Genomic DNA, 21111 nt, shown 5'->3' on the forward strand with positions numbered 1-21111 from the left:
GCAGATGCTGCGAGGTGTCCAGGGGACGTCAACTGGGCTGTCGGGGCGCAAGTGTGACGTTCAGAGGAAAGGTCCTAGCTGGAGATGTCAATGGAGTCAACAGCCCATGGGCGACACTGGCTGTGGCCCAGGAGTGACAGAATAGGAATGCGCGAGGCCTGAGCCCTGGGGTGGCCCTCAGTCATGTGGATGGACACCGAGGGCCTGGCAGGCAACTGCCAGTGAGGTGCGGGGGGACCCAGAAGGCAAGGCACCTGGAGCTGAGTGAGGCTGGTGAGGAGCAGAGAGGGGGCAGCAGGCCAGGTGCAGCTCCCGGGGAACCCTAAGAAGGATGCTTTGGGGAAAGCCTGACTGGGGTGGGGGGTCAGGAGTCTGCAGGCGGCTTGCAGGAGCACTGGGTCCCTGGAGGCTCATCGCTGGGACGGAGAAGTGAGGCTCCCCTGTGCTCACCTCCAGCCACACTGGGCTGCAGTTCAGGGGTGGGACGATGGAGATGTCACCAGGGCTGGGTGACTAGGCCAGAGAGAGGAGAGGGTAGAGCCTGTGAGTGAGGGGCCGATGGGGAGATGTGGGCTCTGTGCTGAAAGGGGGAGTACAGGCCCGCACGTCCTGGTGTGGTGGGCTGAAGGCCTGTGCGAGTCGGGCCCCGGCGGGAGGGAGCCGGGAAGAGGGAAGGAGGCTGGAGCCAAGGAAAGCGGAGCTGAGAGGAGGATACGGGAGTGGGGGCTGAAGTGCCAGAGGACAAGGACATTGGAGAGGAGGCAAGGAGGAGGGAGGCCAGTGGGTGGGAGGACTGTCCCATGTCTCCAGGGATAATGTAATCAACCAAATGAGAGGAGCCCAGGGTGGGGGCAGGGTCTGACGGAGGGAGGAAGGGACAGTGAGTGATGGGCTAGACGGCAGGGGCAGGGGGAGGTGGGTCACCAGCAGAACAGAGGCATAGCCCTGCCCCACCCAGCCCTGTTCTTCCCTGTGACACACGTATGTGATGCCTGGTCCATGCCTGTGTCCCTTGCTAGGCCACATGCTTTGGGCAGTGGGGGTGGAGTGGGGCCGTGAGTGGCCGCCTGGCCTACAGAGCCACCCAGAGCTGTCAGCCACAGGGAGCGGACCTGCTGTGGCTGCGTCCACTCCTCCTTCTCACTCTGGCCCAGGACCAGCTCAGCACCCCGCGTGCCCCACCCCACCCACAGAAGCAGACAGCAGAGCGGCCCGCGTGCACACCTCTCTGCTCTGCTCCTCTTGACACTCAGCAGGGAAACCCAGACGCAGGGTGGAGCAGGTCAGGCCTGAGGCCGCCCAGAGCAGTGCCCAGGCCGGCAAACCCAGCCTGGCCCAGCTCTGCCCGGGGCCCAGCCCCTGCTCTGTGCCCCAGAGTGCCCCAGGCCCACCAGCCAGCCACCTACCCTCAGGCTTCCCAGGCTCGGGGGAGTCAGGCTCCATGTACGAGTCGTCTTCGTCGTCATAGTCTGTGGGCAGATGAGGGATCAGACCAGGGTGGCCGGGGCGCAGGGTGGGGCCTCAGCGCACAGCTGAGTCAGGGAGACGGGGCAGGCGGGCAGGCTGCGGGGAAGCAGCAGGGTAGAGGCGGCAGGACAGCCGAATCTGCTCCCCTGGGCAGCAGCCCCACAGGAGGCCAGTGGTGTCACCCCTGGGGCCAGGTGTGGAGAGGACATGGGCGGGGCACCCCAGCCCGGCCTCACCTTCGTTGACTGTGGGGTATGGAGACAGGCTGATGTCCACCGGCCGCTCGACTGCACCGTAGAAGCTGTCCGTGTCCGAGCTGGAGTCACTGAGGCGTGGGACAGGACAGTGAGCCCCGCGGGGAGCCCCTTCGCACTCACACATCAGGACACACACACTCACACACGCGGACACGCAGACAGACAGACACAGGCATGTGTATGCAGACACTCGGAAACACAGGTGTGGACATGTGCACAAACACACACAAGGACACACAGACCTGCACACACACAGACCTAGACACAAATACAAGACAAGGACAGACAGACATGTAGACACCTGGAGACACACCGACACGCTCCACCGAGGTTACGAGGACCAATATGGGGACTGGAGGCTGTGGTGCCTCCTTCCCCAAGACCCCTGTGGTTCTTGCCACAAGTGTAGCCACCTGACTGGCCAGATGCTGCCAGGCCTCAAGGCCCGTGTGCCCAGCTGCTCCTGCCCCAGGGAGCTCAGTCAACTGTAGGCCGAGCCTATGCAGGGACCAGCCAGGAGAGGGCCAGGAGCTCTGGGGTTAGGCAGGGACCTATGGGACGGCCATGGGTGCTTTGTGTTCCTGCCCAGAATGCCCCTGCCACTGGCTGAGTCATGTCACAGTGAGGTCGACGAGACGCTGGGGACTCATTCTGCTCTCACTCCCAAGCGAGCCAGGACGGACATGGCAGGGGGTGCGGGTAGGGGATCAAAGCTCAGAGCTGCTGCCAATGCTAGGCCTCCTGGGTGGGCAGGTAAATTCCCACGACCCCTAAATAGGAACTACCAACAAGGCACACATACACACACTCTTATACACACGGGTGCACACCTACACACACTTACACACTCGGAAGCATACACACCAGCCCATACCCTGAACAAACATACCCAGCTGGCACCTCCAGAAGAGCTTTCAAGGAAAGGATTCTGGGCCAAGCCCCTGGGGGCTGGGAGGTGGGCACATGCACACACACAAGCCCAGGGCCCCTAGTAACACCGCCCGCCCGGCACCCCCCCAGGCCCACCTGGCATCCAGAGGCAGCTCCTTCTTCTCATGGAGGTGACCGATCTCTTTGCGCAGCAAGACCATCCAGCTCTGTGGGTCACCCAGGGCCGCAGTGGGCATGGTGCTGCCCAGGGCATGGCCCCACCCTTGCCCCTCCTCCATTCCCTGCCCCACTGGTCTGTAGCGACCGCCTGGTGGCCATCTTGGGACTGCAGCCCCCTCAGCCCATTCAGGGCTTGCCCCGAGACGGCAATTTCTGAGTGTGGTGCTGGGACCTGGGCATGAGGACGGGACACTGAGGGGCACACCTGCCCATGGTCCAGCCACATCCTCGGAGCCCCTGCCTGAGCTGACGGGGCGACAGGGCCCTGGGTGCAGCGGCCCCACCCCGGTCACCTTGCGCTCGTCCTCAGAGGAGGCTGAGAAGAACCACGTCCGGTGCTTCTTACTGATGTGGACAATCTTGAAGGGGAAGACGTTGTTGGACGTTGTCTCCTCGGCAGCCCGCATCACCCTGAGGATACAGTGCCAGTGGTCACCTGGGCCATGCCCACAGGGACGGGCCTGCCCTGGACAGGTCTTGGCATCCAGTGCAATGCCCCCAGGACATGAGCAGATTTGGATGGCGGGGCAAAGGGAAGCACCCCAGGCAAAGAGAGGCACGCAGGCGAGGGTGGGCGGTGAGCAGACGGGGGTGCTGGGGTCCCGGAGGGCGTCCTGAGGCAGCAGCATGTGGAGCTCCAAGATAAGGATGCGTCACCCTTGCTGCCCACGAATGCCCCTTTACGTGGCTGCCACCGCCCAGCTCAGGCCCTGCCTGGCCCCTGGCCTGCAGGTAGGACCGCGACGGGGCTGTGTCAGGCTCTAGCTGCCCGCACTGTCCGGCAGCGTCCTGGAGAGCATTTCAAGGAAATGACTCACTGTGGTCGCTCCCCCAGCCAGGATGTGGGGTTTGCACAGAGATCACAAAGTCTACCGTGGGGGCGGGGGGCTGCCAGGCTGGGCACCTAGAGCAGGGGTGCCCATCTGGCCCATTACAGTGACGGGACTATCCCCTGAGAAAAGGCTGTACCCCCAGCAGGCTGAGTGTGGTGAGTTTGGGGAAAGGAAATGTCCCTCCCCGAGGAACCCCAGAGCTCTGATCTACCAGTGCCTGTTGGCAGCCACCTCCTGTCCTCGGCAGTGCTCGGCCGGCCTGGGGGCCTGTCATTGGGCGGGGTGCTTCGGCAAGGCTCCCCTCCTCAGCTTGTGGCTGGGGTGTGAGCCAAGGCCTACAGCCACTCCCCAAGAGTCCCAGTTCCACCAGTGACACCGTGGGCCCCTCAGTTCACCACAGGAGGGGCCAGGCATGGACTAATGCCATAGGATGCAGGGCCCTGGTGGTGCCACACCAAGCGCCAAACCCAGGAGCCCACTTCACCCGCTCTGCACGCCCCCAAGGCTATGGGGCAGACCCGGGTGGGGCCGAACACACCAGCACACCCCATCCCACCCATCTGGCCCAGCGCTCGCCTGCCCATTAGCACCGGAGCCCCTCGAGGGCAGGTTTGTGGCCCCTTACCAGATGAACCCAACCCACAGCACGTGTGAAGCAGGAAGCTGGCCCCAGCCTGGGAGGACCCTGGCGCCAGCATGGCCTGAGACTAGCCTGGGGAGGGAGGAGGGACACAGAAGTCACTGGGCACTGGCTATGTAGGGACTCTGGAGATCAGACTGTCCCAACACTTGAGCCCTGCTGAGGAGCAGCAGGAAGCCCCAGCCTCACCCCCAGACTCTCAGCAAACGTCTGAAGGTGGACTGTGAGGAAGGGGTGAGGCACCACGGAGGCCGAGAGGAAGTGGCCAAGGAGGGACAGGGTCCCAGGGGGAGAGCACGTAAGCCATCTTGGGAGTCAGGGCGAGAACAAGGGGCAGGTGCAGCCAGAGCTCTTGGGGGTGCTGAGAGGAGCAGCAGAGGGTGGGGGCCAGGTCAGCGGCAGGCGGGCACTCACCGGTTGTACCCACTCAGCGAGAACGCGCCCTGTGGGGAGGCAGACGTGCTGCTCTTGAAGTAGTAGATGCATCGCTTGTGGATGATGACAAAACGCAGGGGCCCTGCGGGCGGCAGGCGAGTGCGGGCGGTGAGCCCCAGGGGCCACTGAGCCAACTCCACTCTGGACACTCTCCCAGAGGCCCTGGGCAACTGAACCCCACTGAACGGAAGGGTAGGGAGCTGGGCTGGCATGCTGACCCCTCCCCAGGAGTCCACTACAGGGTCACATGTGGACAAATTCATGGGCATGCTGGCCAGCCCCAGGGCAGGGGGAGATTTGGGGAGTTGTGCGGAGCTATTACAGGCCCCCAGGGACAGGACTGTGAGGAGGGGCAGAGCCAAGGCCAGAGCCCCAGGGAGGCCACAGCCGCCTTGCTGGAGGTTGTGGAGCTGCCAGGAGATTCCCTCCACCACCGGCTGGCACAGCGAGGCGGGGAGTGGCAAAGAAGCTCAGACAGCTTGTGAACGGGCTGAGGAAGCTGACCTCAGGTCCCCCGGGGGGTGGCGGGAAACTCAGGAGGGCCCACCATATAAGGAGCCAGAGGCCCAGAGAGGCTGGGTGCTTGTCCAAGGAGTCCAGCAGGGCAGGATGACCAGGACTCAGCCCTGTCCCCATGTCCTCCCACCGTGCTCCCTGCCACAGGGGACTCACATTTGAGCATCTGCAGCTGGGTGCCGCCCTTCTTGTGCAGGTAGCCAGCCTTGGCCACACCCCCAGGCATAGTGAGCAGGTTCTGGGCACCAATGGCCTTCATGGGGACCGGCCAGTGCATCTCCTCAGCTGCCATGAAGCTGCAATAAAAGGGGAAATGTCTCAGTGGGGGGGGGGGGGGGGACAGAAGACATCTTAGCTGGGGACATGCAAGAGGGACACTGCCAAGATCCTGGAGACAGCATGAAGATTCAAGGCAGTAAGGGATCAGAAAGCCCCTTTTCCGAAGACGCCAGGCTCCCAGGTGGGACCTCAGGGAGAAAGGGCCACCCGGTCCACTTGGGCAGCCCTTGGTACATTCGGCCACATACCTGACCCTCAGGGACCCTGAAAGCCAGTGTGTCCCTTCATTGTCACTGGTTCATTCCGCACACACCTACTGAGCTCAAGGCCCCATGGGGGCTCGGCTACGGCAGTAAATGAACTCAGGAAACCACTGACCCAGGTAAGTCAGACCTTAGGCCATAACCACCCCCAGTCCGAGTGCCAGATGAGCCTAGGATGGGGCCTACCCTAGATAGAAAGTCAGGGAGGGCTTCTGGGAGAAGATAAACCGGGTCACAACTGGAAGGAGGGAGTTAAAGTGGTACAGGGGCTGGGGGAGGCCCTCGGCGCCCTCTCCACGAGAGGTGCCCTCTCCACGAGCGGCGCCTCTCAGCAGGAAGGGAGAGACACATCTCCCAGACACTTCACCCTCCACTCCTGCCTGCCCTTAGCTGGCTTCTGTCCATCCCTTTCTTAAGGCCCTGCGACCAGGAAGCAGGAAAGCAGGTGGCCAAGAGCCCCTAGCTCCCGGGTCAGATAACCCAGCTGGCCTATGGGGCATCCCTAAGCCTGTTGCTGGGGCTGTCAAATGAGAGGACAGAGCAGACGCAGCCTCGCATGCAGCCTCATCAGCAGTGGCCGCCACGACCGTTTGGTGGGTTGGATAGTATCCACCCTGTCTCCCCATCAGCCTGGGGCATCACTTGGGCAGGAATCACAGTGCAGTCACCAGAGACGCTCACCACCTTAGGGATAACCCAGCCTGACAGGACCCTACATTCTGGGTCCCCGCGTCAGGCCTGCCCCTCTCCAGCCTCTTACTCACGCTCCAGCTGCTGTCCCTGAAACCTGCCAGGCTGTTGCACACTTCTGGCCTCTCCTCACATGGAGAACTCCTACTCATCCTTCAAGACCCAGCTTCAGAGTCTCCTCTTCTGTGAGGAACCTCAAAGCCCAGTCACATTTAGGCTGTCCCCCCATCCCTGGCAGATCTCAACAGCGCCCCCAACCCTGCACTGTTATGTGTGTGCCTGCCCCACCCCACCCAGGGCCTGGTCCCTCCTGAGGCCCCAGCCCATTGGAGGTGTGTGGTCAGTAGTGGAACCCGTAGTGGAGCAGCTAGCCAGAGACCCACAGGTCCAGTCCTGCTGGGACTCCTGCCACTACAGCCCCATGCCCAGAAGCACACACGACAACCATTCTGCTCTTAGCAAAAGAGCACCCTCCACCCAATGTTCCCCGCCGCCAGGGACCGGAGCTGCTCCTGCGCCCTGCCCCTGCCCCTGCCTCGGTCACTCCGGCTGCCGCCTGCGGCTCCATCTGCACACAAAGCCAACCCCTCCAGCCAGGAACCCACCAACAGCAGAGGCTAGAAACAAAGGCGCGGACACCCATCCCTGGGACGCCTGGGCCCGCACGGTGCCCCCCACCCCATGGGGAGGGAGGAGGGCCCCCCCCCCGCGCCCACGCCCACCCACAGGGAGGTACTGGAGTATAGACAGGCCCGAGCCCCGCCCGGAGCCCCCAGACCCGCCAGCCTGGGGCTGGCCCACGCCCGCCTTTGTTCTCGCAGGAAGCGCTGGCCGGTCCGGAGCTCGGGGTCGGCCGGGGCTCCGTACTCACGGCGTCCACGCGGCGGGCACAGCCGGCTTCCGGAGAACGGTCCGCCTGCCCTGCGCACACCGACACGGCCCCGGGCTGGGCCCTCCCGCCGCCTCGCCCCCGGCACCCGTCTCCCGCCAGCCGCAGCTACGCGGCCGGAGCCCCGTGCCTGCCATGCCACCGCGCCCCCGGCCCAGCGCCCCCCAGCCCCACGCAGCTGGCTCCTCCCCCGCGGGCGGGGCCCAAGAGCAGGTGAGGAGTCCCTCCCCCCGCACCGCCCCCTTTCCCGTAGGGGGTGGGGCTGGCCGGGGACAGGTGAGGAGCACCGTTCCTCTGCCCATCACCCTGTGGGGCCACCCGGCCGCGCCTCAGTTTCCCCATCAACTCCACTGAGAAGGGCCTAGGGGGCGCGAAGCGAGCGTCTAAAGTGCAGCCCAGAATAAAAAAGCCACCGATGCAAACGAGGCAGCAGTTTCCCAGCCCCAGGACTGCCAGTGCCGGCGCTGGAAGGCCCAGGTTCCAGGTGCACTGGGCAGGCGAGCGCCCTTGGGAAAGGGGCTTCTTCTCCCTGGATATCTGTCTATACTTCTTAAGTGGGGTGATGGCCGCCCTGCCTCCAAAAGCTGGGTGGGGCTGAAGCAGGTCCAGCGGCGAGTGCCCCGCAGACTGGCATGTATGCAGGCCCCAGGCAGGTCTATAGTATCTCCTGCCCCCTCATGGGCAGGCTGCTTCACCTACCTGATGGCATGGGCCTCCACCGTCGGATTCCCTGCAGGAGGCAGGGGTCTGGTCCTCGGTAGCCCCCCAACAGCTTGGGCATACGTGGGCTCCTCTCCCAGGAGACCCCCAGGCTGGCCAGAGGCTGGTAAAGGCCCTTGCTCGCCTCCCAAGCACTCCTCCACCCGCCTGCATGCAGGTTGCCACCCAGACGGGCCACCTGCTGCAGAAGGTAGCTCTCACAGCTTGGGCCCGGCTCCCTCCCACCTCGCTGTCCATACTGGGCTCCCCTCTCTGGTGTCCTGGACTCCACCTCGGGCTTGCTCTGGGGGGCAGTGCCCTCCCACTGCAAGCCACCTTCACCTCTCGCTGCTGCCTCCCACAGCAAGGCTCCATCCTGCCTCCGAGCCTGCTTCCAGCGCCCCTGCCAGTCCCTCTTCTGGCAGCGTCCAGGCAGCCTCCTCCTGCACCCAGCCGTGTCTCCACCACCTCTGGGCAGCCCCCACCATTGCCTCACTTGTCTTCCCTAACTCGTCTTCCCGCCATCTCCCTCCACGCAGCACACTCTCCAACACACGTGTGCAGGTCCTCCGCAAGACTACCTGGGCCTTCGGATCCTGCCTTTCTCACGGCTCTCCTCCTGCTCTCCACCTCCAGTGCCAGACCCTTGACTCCCGTTACCCAAAACCGCCAGGCACCCTCCTCCAGGCCTCTGTGCAGTTTCCACTGCGTGTGGCTGCAAGTGAACTAAGCCAGCCCAAGCGTTGACTCAAATGAACACCAGTCCTTCATAAACTTTTCCAAAAACAGAAGAGGAAGGAACTCAGTCCACGAGGCTAGCATTACCCCATACCAAAACCAAAGACATCGCAAAAAAGAAGACTACAGACCAATATCCCTTATGAATTTAGCAAGCTGGTTGTACACCATGTCAAGTGGGAGCCATCCCAGGCATGAAAGTTTGGTTTAACATTCAGAATTCAATGAGCACGATACATCACATCAATCGAATAAAGGATAAAAACCACGTGATCCTCTCAGAAAGAAAGCACTTGCCAAAATTCAACAAGCCTTCATGATAAGAACACCACTCCACAGACTGGGAACAAGAGAAAACTTCCTCAACTGGTAAAATCCTAGAGCCCACACCACTCAGTGGTGAGAGACAGTAGGCTTTGCCTGAAGGTCAGGGACAAGGCCAGGACATCTGCTCCACCACTGCTATTCAACACTGTATAAGGAAGAAAAAAGGTATCCAGATTGGAAAAGACGAAGTTACACGTCACAGATTAGATGATTGTGTGTACAGAAAACTCCAAGGAATCCGCTAAAAAATGATTAGAACTAATAAACAGGCTCAGCTAGGTGGCAGATTACAGGGTCACTACACAAAAACCAGTCGTATTTCTATCTACTAGCAAAGAACACTCCAAAAGTGAAAGGCATGAGCGCCAGTGTGCCCGCTTCCAGACAGTCTTCCCTGACTTCTAGGGGGTCCTATGACCCCGCACAGAGCTAGCACAGCCCCTCCAAACACTGACCACTCTAGGTTGTCACTGTCCCCCACCAGCACAGGCCCAGAAGAAAGGGGGTACCCAGGGAGCACCAACGGAGGTATAGAATGATGACCCGCTGGGTGGGAGGGACTGCAGTTGTGTGGAAGGCACAAGAAGCCCAAACCGAGCCCCCACCCTGGGATATCGCCTCCTCCCCTATCTGTGAGGAGACCTGACACATGTGTGGGGTGGGGGCAGCTGCTGTGAGGACAGACAGAGCCCCCGCATGTGGCTCCACATCTGGGTGAGGTTGGGGGGTAGCTGGAGTCAGCCCACAGCCCCACTCCTGTTCAGCTCAATGGCCAGAGAGGCTCAGGCCGGGGAGGGCCTCGTTTTCACATGGCCGCCGTCCCTCCATGGCAGGATGAGGGCTCCTAGGTGGCCACTGACTGACCTTGGGTGGGGAGGGTGGGTCGTGACAGTGCCAGGCTGTGCTCCACCCTCACCTCCCCTGGGAATGTCCTCGCCGATGGTTCACCCACTCTCCAGAGGACGGGCTGTCGAAAGGGAAGACCATCCTGACTCCAGCACCCTCTGGCCACCACCAGCCCTGCCCTGTACCAGTGTGTGAGCTGGGTTGCCTGGCACCTGACCAGAAGCCCAGTGCCAGGTCAGACTGGAGAACAAAAGGGGAAGTAGTGGCTGAGGGTGAGGGTGATGACGGGCCATGGTGACCACATAGCTTTCGGGGACTTTCAGCTCTCAGCCTCCAGCTCCATTGGTGCCCAGGAAAGTTGAGGGGAGTCCCCAAGACACACCTACACTCCTGGCCGGCCTGGCCTCCCGCTGTCTCCCTCGATGTCCACAGCGTCACCCCAGCCCCAGCGACCTGATGGTTAAACTCCATTCACCCCAGGGGCCCCCACCGGCCTTCCTACCAGCTCAGAACAGGGAGCCTCAGTCCCCTTCTCCGCAAGGGCAGACACCCCATTGGGGCCCGCTTACTGTGCTGCGAGTGGTACCCGCTGAGCCACTCTGGTGGGAGCTGTCAGGGACAGTGATGGAGACCTGAGTTCAAATCCTGCCAGGCCCATCCTCCACTTAGCCTCCACTTCTCCAGTTCAAAGTGGGTATGGAGAATCCACTCCTCAGAGTGCCCAGACACCCATTAGCACAGTGACAGGTCCGTCCCCTCAGGGGACTGAGGCCACCCAGAGAGCATCCAGCAGAGTCAGCACTCATTTTCCAGGCTTGCTGTGCTGTGAGGCTCTATGTTCCCTGAAGTTTGAAGGGCTACCTGGAGCGGGGTTCTGGAGACACACAGGTCAGTGTCGAGGGGCAGGCATGGTGGCTGCTGGCCTCCAGGAGCCCTTCCAGCAGGTGGGTATGCACTAGGGAAGGTGGCACCTTGGGGACACTCTGGGTCTCTGCTCCTATGCTCATTCCCCACCTTCTGTCAAAGTTGAGACCGGTCTATGTATTTAGGTACAGGGATGGGACGGGGCAGGTAGGTAGGAACCGCTCAGTCCCACGAAGTGTAGGCTCTGTGGCCCCCACCCGTGTGGCCCTGAGGAGGGCGGCATTGCCTGCTCAGGCCCATGTGTGATCTGTGGGGGCTGCCCTCGGGGGGCAGTGGCACGGACGGTGTGCACAGATAGCATATGTGGGAGCTGCACAGTTTGAGTGTGGGTTCTACATGTGTCCGTCGGTGTGCCCACCTGTGCACAGGTGTGAGCTGTGCATGAGAGTGGAGCCTGGGGGCTGTGAGGCCTGGGGGCTGCGCTCCTGCGGGCTGTCTGACACCTGCAGACATGGCCCTGGCTGCAGTGAGGGAGCTGGCACCTCGTGTGACCAGTGTCGGGGGTTCCTGTCAGTGCTGACCAGGCCGGCCTGTTTGTGGCAGCCACAGGGTGAGGTGGGGCTGGGATGGGCCAGGCCCCCAATGTACTTATTCACACCCTCATACACAGTCGTTGTCCACATGCATGCCCACTGACACCCTCACACTCACACAAAGGCACACGTGCACTCAGACATACCCACTCATACTCAGACATACATGCACACGCACGTATTCACACCTTATTCACACACATGTACACACCCACTCATCCACTCTCACAGGCCCATTTGTACTCACATGTGTGCACACACTCATTCACTCGCTCACATGTACACACGTACACACACACACACACACACACACACACACACACACACAGTCTCCAGAGGCTAACAGGACCCTTCACGGTAGCCCCCAGTGCCCTGGGCATCGGTCACATGACTGCCACCCCCTCAGCCCTGTCCAGGCCCAGGGCCAAGTTCTACCTGACGGCGCCTTATATCCCACAGGCTCAGTGCTTTAGTCCCACTTTACAGACTAGGACACGAGGCCACAAGAGGCTCAGGGCTGTGAGTACCAAGAGCACTGGCACTCAGCAGGGGCCAGGCTCCGTGCTTCTCAGGACCCATGTCATGTCACCATCCCAACAGCCCTGAGCTGTGAACCAGCCTCCCCCCCACGTCACTGATGAAGACACCGAAGGCCAGGAAAGTGGAGTAACTGACCCACTGGGGGGGCGCTCACCTCCTGCCCAGCGCACCCACTCCCCAGCCTGGCACATAGATGGCACTAGGTGGCAGTGGGGTGACAGCTGCAGGACAGGGAGGAGGAGGGACCCCAGTGCCTCTCACCCAGCCCATTTGTTCTCTCCTTTCAGTTTCCCTTCTTCCTTCCTCTTCCCAGAATCTTTCTCCATAAAAGAAACAAAACCAAAAACCTACGAAGGCTGGTGAGCAGCCATGCCACAGGCAGTTCTGCCCCTGCGAGCGTCACAAGGAGAGCCCCCCTGCCGGCAGGTCCCCCAGCACCTCCCGCCCCAGGGCGTGCACGCGCACACACGCTCCTATTCACACTCACACTCACATTCACACTCACACTCACACCATCACTCACAACACTCGCACACACTGTGCACACACAGGACCCAAATGACAAGGCCACCCCCAGAGGGTGTGTGGGGGAAGGCTCACCCCAGCCTGGGCCCCCACCCCAGCTGTGCGCCCGGGGTCCTGTGGGTCCCCTCCGCGACCCCTATGGGGGCCCTGTCTCCCACATGAGGCCTCCTCAAGTGGTTCGGAGGGCACAGGCCAGCACCACCTCCCCAGCCACCAGCCCCAGGGCCACCCCACTGACCTGATGGCACTAACCCAGCACATGTCTCTCCTGCCTGGTGACAGGTTGGGGGCAGGCATCCTGGGGCCCAAGGAGTCCATGTGGCTCAGGGGCCACGGAGCGGTGCCGTGGCCTGCATCCCCAGGCTGGTGAGGCCTGGTGCCCGGCGCTGCCCAAAGTGCTCCCTCCTGCTGACAGCCGCCTGCTGCTTCTGGGGCCTGTGGCCACCAGGGCTTCCTCCCCACCGGGAACTTCCTGTTGCCGGTCCCTGGGCAGCCCCAGTAGCCGGCACTTCCTCTCTTCCGCCCTGTGAGTCCTGAGGCCCAGGGCTGTGCCCACTAGGTTTTAACCACTCGCTCTGTGGTCAGAGCCCCAAGCTCTCCAAGGCCCTCAGCGAGGCCAGCTGTGTCCCCGGGGAGGAAGCTCCCGCCGATCCCCCACGGCAACCTCTGCACACCTGGTTTCTCCCCAGCAAAACACCGAAGCCCCTCACAGCCCACAGACTGAGGCACAACCTGCTTGGCGCAGAGACACCCACCCAGCGAGAAGCCAGCGCTGACACCCCACATGGGGAGCTCACTACCTCCCACTGTGCTTCTCACCAGTGCAAACGCTACCACCCTGCTCTGCCATCTGAGGCCACACAGAGGGGCTGCGCCTCTTGCACCAGGAACCTTTCGGGTTTCAACGTGGTCACCTCTCTGCCTTTGGACACCAAGGGACCAAGACACTGGTCCTAAGCCTGGGCGCAGGCATTTCCCTCCCACCCTCCCTCCCACTCGCCCATGCCCGGCACAGCCTCTGCGAACACCAGGCTTGCTGGAAACCACTTATGACCTGTGGGCAACACTTTCCCGTCACCCCCAGTCCCTCTCAGAATGCAGCCCTGCCAGGCCTGCGCCGCTCTGCCCACCACGCCCAGCACCCTCCCCTGCCCAGGTCCACAGTCAGGGAGCTAGGGGGCAGGGATACAAGCCCCGGCCTGTTGCTGCTGAGTCCCCACATCCCCTGCCCATCCTCGCCTGAGCTCCGGTCTCAAGGTCCTACCCCTCCCAGAAGAAGGAGCGTTCTGGGGCTACGCCCACCGCAGGATTTGAGGATGATGGGCCACAGGGTCCCTGGGAGTTACAAAGGTCTCGTATGGTCCACCAGGTTTCCTAGGGCACAGCCCCCACAACCAGCCGTGCAGCACCTAGCTGTCCCACATACCTGCGTGTCAGGGCACTGGAGGAGAGCGGCTCCCAGGCTGGGGGCCAGCTCAGGGCCAGAGACATCCTGGAAAGTGAGGAGCTGAGGCTTTTGTGTCTGAGCGCCCCTCAGGGTGGGGGTAGTCACCCTAGCCTTCTGTGCCAGCCTCAGCATCCTCAGGTGGCTGAGGGCAGAACGTGCCTTCAGCAGAAAGCTGGCCATGACAAGACAGACAGATGGTGGCAAGGGGAGGGTTAAGTGGGCCTCGTCCCCTTCTCCTTCCTCTTTGCAGCCTGCCCAGGGTGGGTACAGGCCCCCAAGCGAGACACAGCTGGGCACCTAGCCCACCTCCATCTTTTGCCAGCTGTATGGTCTCAAGCTACTGACTTAGCCTCTCTGGGTCTTAGTTTCTTCATCTGTGAAATGGGTGCTGAACATTCAGATAAAATAGCAGGTGAGAAGCCCTCAGGCCATGGACCAGCCAGGAGAAGCCAGAGGGGCAGTTCTGGGACATAGTGGGGGCCTCAAGGAGCTATGGGGTCCAGAGCAGGTGCAGGTTTGACCGAGGGGGAGTTTGCTGGGACAGGGGTGTTGGGAGGGAGTCAAAGGCAGAGCAGGGGCTCGGGGTGAGCAATGTCCCAGGGTGGGGAGGAATCCATGGGTGCGACTAGATGGCCGAGACCAGGGGAGGTTGGGGTGCAGGTGCGGGGATGAGATCCTGCCAAGGTAAGAACCAGGAGCCACCGGCCACCCCAGGGCCATCCCAGTCCTCACTGGACAGACGGAAGGATGGGTGAGGCCTGAGGTCAAGCAGACGTTGGAGCCTCCCCCCGCCTTATCCCCCAAGGACCCCAGGCACAGAAACGCAGCACAGGTAGACGTGGGCAGAGGGCCCTGGCCCAGGGATGCCGCAGCAGGACTCACAGCGCCGAGCAGAGGAACACGGGTTCCTGCGGGGGTCAGACCTAGTTTTCCTGCGGAAGGCTGAGGTCAGGAGTCCCGGGCTGCTACGCTGCCCTACAGGCATCTCCTCTCCATGTGCCCTCCCATCTCCTAAGGCAGGTTCACCCCTGCAGCAAATAAACAACACTGCTATTCATACGCCTGGAAACAGGACACTCAGCCTCCTCTCCCCGCACCCCAATAATGGCAGCTCCATGACCTTCTACGCTCTGCTGGCAATAACCACAGCAATGACCCCACACCAGCATCCAAGCAGGGAGACACGTGGGGCTAGGCTGTGGCTGGGGTCCCTACACTCAGCAGCTCGGGTCTCCCACTCCCCCCGTCCCAAGTTGCAGCTCCTCCCCCTGCCCCCAGTGGCAGGGGCCCACCCCAGCCTGCAGGACTGCAGGGCACTTACCAGGGTAGGTGGGAGCCAGCCAGCAGGGCAGGGGAGGGGCCAAGGATCAGCCTGAAAAAAGAGGGAGGGAGAGATTTCACTCCAGGCTGCGGGGGCCACAGCCTGCTCAGGAGCGAGGCAGATGCCCAGTGCAGCACTACTGGTCCTGTCCGCCCTGCACTGGCCATGAGGGCACTAAGGGGCAGACAGGAGGGCACCGGCTGTGCCAACGGTCAGGTAACGAAGGCGTGGGGACTGGAAACACATCCCTGAGTACCCCAGCTGCAGCTTTCCCATAGGTACCCAGAGACGCGCCCATACCCAGCCCGGTGCCCCACCTGCCACCTCCAGGGACAGCTCAGGTACTGAAGGTGCCAAGGAGGGACTGCCAGACCTAGGCAGGGTTCTAGGCCCAGGTAAGGGTGGCTGGCACCCCCTGGAGAAAGTCTCAAGCTCTCAAAATAAGACGTACCGGCCTCCACAGGGCCTGGGCCCACCACAGCAGCCCGAGGCAGCGCCCACCAGCTCCTCGGCCACGACCCCCCATGCCCGGCCTCCACCAGCCTCATTTTCCTCTCAGTACAGCTGAGGCTGGAAGAGTGAAGGAAGAGCGGACTCTCCCTCTCCCCTAAAGTTGCCTGATTTTCTGGCCTCCAGGACTGTGAGTTTCTGTTGTTTTAAGCCCCAGCATGTGGTACTTTGTTTTGGCAGCCGGGAAACTATTACACCCAGGGACTTAGGGACTCGCCCAAGTCCTTTCTCTGGCGACTGCAGGCTTTCACTCCCAGGTGATCTGAAATCCTGGACGTGCTGTGCAGGGACAGGCGGTTCTGGGGGCAGCGCCCAGTGGGCACCCAGCTGGATGGGGCAAATCTGAGCTGGCCTCCCTGGATGTCCACAGCCTCCCTCAGGCCTGGCTCACGACTTCTCCCCTGAAATCTCCACGTCAATGGCACAGCCCTGCCCACCAGAATGTCACCACATGTATGAGTATTTCCCCAGCAGCCCCCTTAGGCCCAGGACGGTGACTGGCCCACAGCAGGGCCGAGCCAGGCCAGTGTACGGACAAATGGGTTGAGTGTCATGTCCGCACATGGCCAAACCCCTGACGTGGCTGTAACCGGCATATGCCTGGACCGTCGCTAGAGCCAGAGTAAAGAATTGTGACTTACAGCCTATCTGACCCTCATCAAGAAGCGACGGGCAGCAGACTGCAGCCAAGGCCCAGCCGTGCCCCAGGGCCTCTGCGTTGGGGTCCACGTCTCCGACCCCAGACGACAGCACTGTGCTGGGCTCCAGGAGGCACCCACGGGCTGCTCAAGGCTGCCAAGAATGGAGGTGGAGGCAGCCCGGCCAGTCCTGTGTCCGAGGCCAAAGAGAATCAGGGACAGTGCAGAAAGAGGCCCACATGCGTGGCTGCCTGAACGGGCCCTGGGCTTCCGAGGATGATGGCTGAACTGGGGAAGGAGTGGGGTTTCTACCCTGGGATCCCGGAGACAACTCACAATGCCCACACACCCGATGCCCTGCTGGCCACATAGCACCCTGGGGCCTTCCTCTCCCAGGCCTGGTGTCTCTGCCTCCCACAAAAGTTGCCGAGCGGGGCCGTACCTCGAGGATTGGAGCAGGGCTTGTGCCTCAGTCAGGGCCATGCCTGGTGCCAAGCCCTGGACAGGGTGGGGCTCCCCAGGAGGGAGATGGCTGGGCAGGGGCTCCAGGCCGAGGGACCCTATCTGTAGGGACAAGGTCCACGGCAGGCCATGGTGAGGGGTGGGTGGGCCTGCGGACGAGCAGGTTGGCGGTGTCACTTGCCCAAGCCTCTCCTGCCTCAAACCACAAACCAGCAGCAGCGGTTCAGGATTCACACTTCAGTTGATCACAACACTGACAAGTTTCCACCTTTTGATGGCTTGAGAAAAATCTCCAGAGGGCTGACGTGGGGGCCCATCCACCCCCGCATTCCCGGCCCTTCGCCCACCGATGCAACCCGCCCCTCGCCAGCCCTGCCCTCCTGGCCTGAAGAGGCTCACTGCCCCACACCGCAGCCAGTTTGGGCACCCCAAGGATGGAGGCTGTGCACGGGGCACGGGGTGCCACCCCGAGAGAGGCCTTCCTCCACATCTGCACCACGAGATGCTGCCCTACCCAAGTGATCTTAACAGATCTTAACAGCGCAGGGCACAAGTCAGAGTACAGGCCTCCGCGGGGACAGGCCGAGCTCAGTCCCCTCCTCCTAGCCCTGTGGCCCACTCTGAGCCTCAATGTTCTTATCTGAAGAGTGGGGCTGACAGCTCCTATGTGGTCTTGTCCCAAGGACCAGCTGGCATGGTGGGTGGGCAGGGTTACTCTGGGGGTACCTGGTCACCAGGTTTCTATTGGCAACACCATCATTGCAGTTGTGTTGGGAAGAGTCTTCTCCCGAACCTCCCCTGTGGGTCAGGACCCTGGTGCACTCCGGCCCACCGTGCTAGGAATCCCACCCAGAGGTGAGGTGACAGACGCCTCTGCCCCAGTGGTTTGCTCTGCCTGGAGCACCTTGGCCCCCCTCCTGCCTCCTCGGCCGCTGGCCCAGACCACGCTCCCTCAGAGCTGGACCCCACGATTCACAGCTCCTGGGAGATGTTGTCCTCTTTCACGCTCCCCCAATGCAGCATCTCCGGCCTGACTCCTGCCCCTCCCTTCCCATCAGCTCCACTCCGTGTGTGCATCTAAGCAGTGTGCCCAGCACACCCCAGGTACGTCCTGCCGTACGAACAGATGGGGTCTCCCCCACTAGCTAGATGGGGTCCAGTCCATAAGGGATCATTTGCTCAATTAAACCATTCATCTCACACCAAGTGTCCCCACTTCTCCATCCCCCGGGTGGGGGGGGGCCTCTGGCTGCATGACAGATGCCCAGCTCTGCCACGCTCTGAGCGGCCTCAGCCAGGCACATGACCTCCCCCAGGCTCAGTGTCCTTGGTCACAAAGCCAAGCCAGCAGCCTTCAACTGCTGAGCAGGTGGGGGGTCCGGACCATGTACTCTCCCCCAGCGGCTGAGCCCCAGGCAGACTGGGCTGCCCTGCAGCTGCCCTCCGTGGCGATGTAGATGGACAGAAAGCTGCCAAGCACCGTTGTCGAGACATTCAGAAGGGGACAGACAGTCGCCTCTGAGGTCAACTGACCCCCAGCCAGCCCAGGAACCCTCAGACAGCAGGACTTCCCCAAATCTAGCCAGCCCACCTCTCCCCTTCCCAACGGCACTGTGCTCACCACTCGAGTCACGCACACACTGTGACTCTCTCCCTCAGCACACGCTTACTGGGCCCCAGAAGGCTCTGGATGGCAGCTCTGGATGGCAGCTCTGGTGCTGGATGCCAGGCCTGGCTCCCGGCTAGACAGGGGCTAGGGGCGCTCCCTTCTGGAATAGAGGCCACCACCAACCAGACCCTCCAAGGGACAGACTCTCCACCTGCTGAGGCCAAGGCAGGAGGGTCATGAAGGCTGGGGCACTTTCCTGACTACAACACTCACCTCGTGTGACAGGAGGGCCAAGCTGCTGGCCGAGGGCAGGGTCAGGAAACACCCCCCTTTGGAATGTCTCCCCAGTGCCAGTATGTTAACTCCGTGGCCCACTCAGTCCCCAGCTGCCTGGGTGAACCTCTGCTCTCTCAATGAGGAAGTTGAGGCTGAGTGGACTGCAGCCATGGCCACCCAGCCAGCATTGCCTGTGTGACCCAGAGCCCAGGGCCACCTCACCCATTTCCTGCCTGGCTCTGAGAGGCAGGAGAAGCCCCAGGGCCTACTCTGGCTCCCACCTGGGCAGAAAACCCACCAGCTCAGAGGGCAGCTGGAGGAGGGCTCCTGGCTCTGCGGAGGGGTCAGGGCACACAGGGTGGGGCACACCAGGTGGGGACACAGGCGCGTGCCAACCTGTCCTCCTGGCCTGTCCTCCTGATTTCACCTTATCTCCAGAGCCCAAGGAGAGTGGTCAGGAGACTGCCGGCCATAAGCCCCCACCCTGGGCCCTGCTCACTGCTGCTGGTTCTCTCAGGGGCAGAGGGTCTGGTGCTCACCCCAGAACAAGCTCTGGCCAAGAAGCAGGACCTGGGCCTGTGTCCCCGTCAGTAACTCAGGCTGTCCCGGGAGCTGCTGGGCGCAGCACTATGAGAGCTGCTGAGGCACAAGACTCGGCGCTGACCGCGCAGACAGAGATGCAAATGAATTGAAGAAGCAGACAGTGCAGATATTCAGAGAACGGTGTAGTGCCCCTGACAGACGGGGGTCCCCACAGAGCCATGGCCGAACCCCACTAGGCAGCTGACCAAACTGAGGCCAGAGAATGGCGCGTCGTTACCGCTGGGCTGAGCTGGGCTGGAGCCATGGGTGCCTGTCTGTGTGGCACACAGCATTACCCCGACCCCCAGATTCTCCTGGTACTGGGGCAGTCAGGGCACTGCAACCTGCCAGCAAACACCACACCTTCACCCCAGAATCCAAGCTAGCCCTACACTCTGCCAGGGGCTCCCAATCTGCTGGGGAGGCAGCCACCTCTGACTCATATCCTTGTGACAACCATTCGGCCCAGATATGGTGACACATCAGCCACCATTCTGGGAGGAATCTTTCACATGAAGTAGCCAAGCAAGGACAGCACACAGAAAGTGTCTTGGCTAAGGAACAGCTTGTGCAAAGGGCCTGGGGTCGGGGTGAGACACAGGAGGGACAGGCGGGCCCATTCCAGACTCACTTGTCAGGGCCACAAACCCCACTGAGCGTGGATGGTGTCTCAGACCTGCCCAGGCTGGTCACCCAGGCCGAGTACCCAGGCCCGGGCACCACTCAGGCCTGGGCTCCAGTTCCAGCCTCTCTTCTTGGCACTGGGCACCTGGTATATGTCACTTCACTCCCTGAGTCTCGCTTTCTCACACACCTCCCCATGGGAACACTGAAGACCAACGGAGGCAACTCACGGCGACTCTGCCACTGGCACTTGGCCCAGCGTTGGGTCCCAGAGCCTCTGAGGGTAAAGGGCACCAGCTCAGCCCAGACCCCAGCATCAGAACAAAGTGACAAGGGAACACAGTGGGGATACTGAGGCCATGAAGCTTGTGCTGGGGTGGGATGGGGGTAGAGGAGGTGGCCAGAGAGATCCAGCCCCACTGATCTTCGCAGGAGCCAAGGTATAGGCCAGAGGTCAGCCATGACAGGCACTGCATGGAAACCTGTGTCCGTGGTGCCAGGCCAGGGCAGCTGTACCAGCCCTCCACACTGGCCGTCACCTGCCAGGGCATTCCAGGGCAAGCCACCAGGGACACCGGCCTTGACCCCTATAGTCAGTGGCCTTGGCTGCCCCTGCATCTGTTCCGTTACTCATTCTTTTGTATCTTTCATGCCACGGCGGCCTCCCTCAACCCACACAGCTCCTGGGTACTCCACGGCATTTCACCTGGTCACGGCTCCTGGGTCAAGGCAAAGGGCACCAGGACCCAGGGTCATGAGGTGTGGCCCCAATCTGGGCTCCCCTGGCCAGGGCTCTGACCACCCAGGAACCAGCTTCCCCATGTGTCCTGTGGGTCCTGGCCCCCTGCCACCCGGCCACAGGCCGGAACCCGTGACAGCTGTCGGGGTCCTTTTCCTCCTTCCACTCACTTCAGCATTTTAGGGTGAGGTCTTGCTTCAGTTTTAATCCATTTACTTTTACCCTTAACATTGTTAGGCTGTTTTCGAACATTTTCCTTCTTTGATGCTGTCGATTAATTTTTACTGAGTTGTTTTTTTAGTTTGTTTGTTTGTTTTTTAATCGCATTGTCTTTCACTTTGGGCCGCTTTATTCCGTCAAGTTTAGGTTAGCCTCAGGAGATCACACGTCTG

At 61.8% G+C, this 21111-nt stretch overlaps 1 protein-coding gene across 14 annotated transcripts in view; it reads right to left on the reverse strand.

Annotated features, from left to right (window-relative positions):
• The window catches only part of SH3BP2 (SH3 domain binding protein 2), a 33896-nt gene that overhangs the window by 4945 nt on the left and 7840 nt on the right, over positions 1-21111 (reverse strand). For 3 of the 14 annotated variants that reach the window (XM_074320376.2, XM_074320382.2, XM_074320413.2), the window contains exons 2-8: positions 15280-15330; positions 5415-5554; positions 4722-4824; positions 3128-3245; positions 2751-2821; positions 1704-1792; positions 1407-1469 (exon numbers count right to left, since the gene is read on the reverse strand). In XM_074320376.2, coding sequence (XP_074176477.1) covers positions 1407-1469; positions 1704-1792; positions 2751-2821; positions 3128-3245; positions 4722-4824; positions 5415-5554; positions 15280-15330 — 635 coding nt within the window. Of the gene's footprint in view, positions 1-1406; positions 1470-1703; positions 1793-2750; positions 2822-3127; positions 3246-4721; positions 4825-5414; positions 5555-7361; positions 8609-12749; positions 13440-14840; positions 14987-15279; positions 15331-21111 lie in introns of those variants that run through there. The other 11 variants (XM_074320367.2, XM_088793220.1, XM_074320427.2 and 8 more) reach the window with 8 other exon arrangements.

Source organism: Rhinolophus sinicus, chromosome 1, assembly GCF_057876585.1.
Source record: "Rhinolophus sinicus isolate RSI-liver-muscle chromosome 1, RSI-T2T, whole genome shotgun sequence".
Lineage (NCBI taxonomy): Eukaryota > Metazoa > Chordata > Mammalia > Chiroptera > Rhinolophidae > Rhinolophus > Rhinolophus sinicus.